The sequence below is a fragment of the Cimex lectularius genome, unplaced genomic scaffold (assembly GCF_000648675.2).
Source record: "Cimex lectularius strain Harlan isolate CLEC.00 unplaced genomic scaffold, Clec_2.1 scaffold343, whole genome shotgun sequence".
Taxonomy (NCBI): Eukaryota; Metazoa; Arthropoda; class Insecta; order Hemiptera; family Cimicidae; genus Cimex; species Cimex lectularius.
Genome location: NW_019394217.1, coordinates 236,582 through 240,319, shown reverse-complemented (window position 1 = coordinate 240,319; position 3,738 = coordinate 236,582). Strand labels below are relative to the sequence as shown.

General features: G+C 36.8%; 1 protein-coding gene across 1 annotated transcript; it reads left to right on the top strand.

The window, feature by feature from the left end:
* Nucleotides 1-1,745: 1,745 nt before the first annotated feature.
* Nucleotides 1,746-3,738, top strand: LOC106669214. The gene is made up of 2 exons (XM_014398531.2): nucleotides 1,746-2,758; nucleotides 2,816-3,738. Exons 1-2 carry the CDS (start codon nucleotides 2,617-2,619, stop codon nucleotides 3,043-3,045), a joined length of 372 nt encoding a protein of 123 aa, XP_014254017.1. The 5' UTR covers nucleotides 1,746-2,616; the 3' UTR covers nucleotides 3,046-3,738.

The following is a 3,738-nucleotide window of genomic DNA, read 5'->3' as shown; positions in this document are numbered from 1 at the left end:
ACTTATTGTTTCACCACTGTTACCACCACGCGATTTGCTAGCCAAAATTAACTTGGGGTTTGTATAAGACCATTTTTTGCTAAAGTTAATCGTTTCCGAATTAATTGGGCAGACTATAGAAATTGATACACCCTGTATATTATTTATTTTACTTTTACAAATACATTAATATTTATTACTATTCATTTTCAGTTTTTTTTGTAGTATTAGTGGGAGGAGTAAGAGAAAAATCGTTCAATCACCAACAAATTTTAACCCATCATCAGTAACATATCTTGTCGTTAATGCGTCCCTGAGGACTATTTAAAGAGAAACTGGCAACATAGATTTTCCCCGGAATCGGCCCGAGAATATTCACTAATGAGAGAGAAGTGAAGGGAATTAATCCTCGGGCCGGAGGCCATTAGGACTAACTGAATATCTCATGCTACAAATGACACCGTATCCATCTACGTCGGCGGTGAAGCATACATTTGGAGACGGGAGCAATATGTCTTGCGGAGCCTTCAAGAGGGGCCCCACTATCTCAAAGCTTGAGTAATGCCCTTTGCGACTGTTACGGAAGCTTTGGAACGGTCTTTTTTGGGGGGGCGCGACTGTTTTTCCCCGCCGCTCTCAGCCTGAAGGATGCCCTGGCATTTGTCGACGTCCGGATGCTAATTTGAGATGACAAAAACCGTATAATTTTTTCACGTTGGCCCGGGGAAACCGGCTGAAACGGAATGACTGTTTTTGCCCCCGGGCGCTGGATGGATACTCCGTCCTTGTAAATAGGACACGAGACGGAGAGCGAAAGTTGAGAGCGAAAAAGAGAGATGAAGGAGAGAATCCAGTTTTAAAAATCTCTGCAAAATAAACCCTTTTTGGCAAAACAAACAATTGTAAGTATTTTTCAAAATAGTCAGTAAAGCTATTTTGAGAAGGTGATAGAAAAGAAAGGAAAAAGTGTCCTATAAACAAAAAGCATACTTACTTAAAATCACAACCTCTTCTGCAACCAATGAAATGTAAAGGTGGTTGGTCTGCGAGTTGGTGAATATACGTTAAGCCGTTCGACACTGATTGATGGACGCATTTGAGTGAAACGTAAACCGCTGAGGGTAGACGGACGCAGTAAAGCGAACAGTGTCAATCAGTTCAACAATAATTTTTTTTCAATATTGATAGACAGGAAAATAGGCTGTTTAGAGAACAACAGCAGGTTGTTCTTTCAACAAAACTTGCCTTTCTTTTCATCAAAAACCTATTAAATTAATTATTTAAAATTAAGTTTAACAATAATCGTGAAATAACTTTAAATCATAAATAACTACGGAAATTGATCAACTATTGAGCGCAGTAATTAACAGGGTTCCTATTAATTATTTTTTTACTTCTAATTTATTAACTGATGGCCAGAAATGTATGTTATTAACTGATGGTTGTTGCTACATGTAAAAAGAAACTGGTCTACTTTTCCATTTGTTTTCAGTATTAGAACTATCAACCACTTTTTCACTTACGAATACTCTGGACCAGGGTGTGTTCTTGAAGAAGAAGAAAACAGATTTAGTTGCTAATGCTTTCGACCAATTTAAAGGTCATCATCAGGGCCTATATTAATTTCGCATTATGAAAAACATATTTGTACAATTGGTGTAACAATCAAAATGTCCTGTATAGGACTTACAAAACCACCTTAAATATGTCTACAGATTAATAATATAATATAAAGATAATGGTATTAATAAAAATACAGTAATCCCTTAACATTCGCGGGTTTGACATTTGCGGTTTTCACTATTCGCGTATGAAAAAATGAGGTAAGATTTAACATTCACGGAAGGTCGGACTTGTGCATTCGCGGAAAAATAACACTTGAGTAAACAAAAAAATTCTGACAGACAACAATATTCTTTGAAGATGCCGAATCGTTCATTTCAAAAGCAGAAACAACAGCTCCAGGATTTAAGGCGGCCAAAGATCGTATCAGCTTATTACTTTGTGCAATGCATCTGGTGATTGCAAGCTAAAGGCGACATTGATCTACAGATCCCAAAACCCAAGAGCCCTTAAGGGAAAAAGTAAAGATGAGCTCCCAGTTTTTTGGAGATCAAACACCAAAGCATGGGTGACTCTAGTTCCTTATTCCAAATATGGTTTCATTTCTCTTTTATCAACGAAATAAAAAAATATCTAGCTTCCCAAAATCTGGAATTTAAGGCTCTGCTTCTAATTGACAACGCTCCTGGTCATCCTTCAAGTTTAATAGGAAGTCATCCAAATGTGGAAGTTATTTTTTTGCCCCCAAATACGACTTCGTTGATACAACCTCTGGACCAAGGGGTTATAGCAGCTTTCAAGGCATATTATACCAAACACAGTTTTAAGCGAATTTTAAATTCCATTGAGTGTAATGCCGAAGAAACTGTGTCTAACTCATGGCAGAAATTTAACATTGCGAATTGCATTGAAGACATAGATGCTTCTTGGCAGGAAATGAAGCCAAGTACAATCAACGCTTGCTGAAGAAAGCTATGACCTCAAGTGGTTAAAAAAGATAACGCTTTTCCACCACTTCAAGATGAGAAAGAAATCGTCCGCATAGCGCACCAGATTGTAGAAGGATTTGATGATATGAGAGCAGACGAAATTGATGAATTGCTTAATTCTCATGAAAAAGAGTTATCGGATGAAGACCTGATGCTGCAAAAAGAAGAGGACTCTAAGGAATGTGAAGAAGTTGAACGTGAAGATGAGAGTCGGGGTGGTGAAAAGAGTAAGTCTGGCAAGTTTTTACTATTGGCATTTCTATTCATTTAATATTTTCTCTCAGGCCCAAGTTTTTCTGCAAAACAGATCAGAGAAATTCTAACGATAAGGGACCAACTTGTTCAAAAGACAATGGATTTGGACCCATCATTGAACCGAAGTTTACAATTTAAAAGGGATGTCGAGGCCGCTTCCATTCCTTATGTGGAAATGCTGAAAGAACTGAATTTTTGTGCGAAACAGCGAACTATTAGCAGCTATTTTCTTCCATCCACGTCTAAAAATACAAGTTAAACATTTAATTTTTAATGTACATAGATAAGGAAATGTTTTTGTACAAATGTATTTCAAATAAATTCTTTTGATTTAAAACATCACAATTTTTTCAGTCATGGAACATAACCCTCCTTAAAACATAGGAAAATAGACTCAACATTCGCGGATTTAACATTCACGATAATTTTCAGGAACCAAACCCCCGCGAATGTTAAGGGATTACTGTACGCCGAATATACTTGGAGATGGGAGGAGCGGAACGATTGGGATCAACTGATAAAGTTCGAATGTGTTCCATGTGCAGCGATACACAACTTGAACCCGAAGGAGTATTGGAGAGTTTCCACTGTGAAGGTAACAATGAGAATGCAATCAACATCTCCAATTTTTCAAAGAATGATAGCTCTAGCGGAAATTGTCAGAAAAAAAGCAGACGAACAACCAGACGTCCAAAGGAGGAAATCTTCCGAGGTTATATCGAAAATAATACACAATTATGCCATCTCAGCACCAGAAAGAATAACAACGTGCAATTTATGGTATAAAAATCCTATAACTCGTTTTATATCAAAAAGAGAAAAACATAAATGTTTGTATTAATAATGTACAATTTATTTTAAACGGGTGGAGGTTTGAAGGTTTTATGTCATTTTATCATAAAAATAAACACATATCTAATTTAATATTTGAAGCGGAACAGGGGTTCTTAGA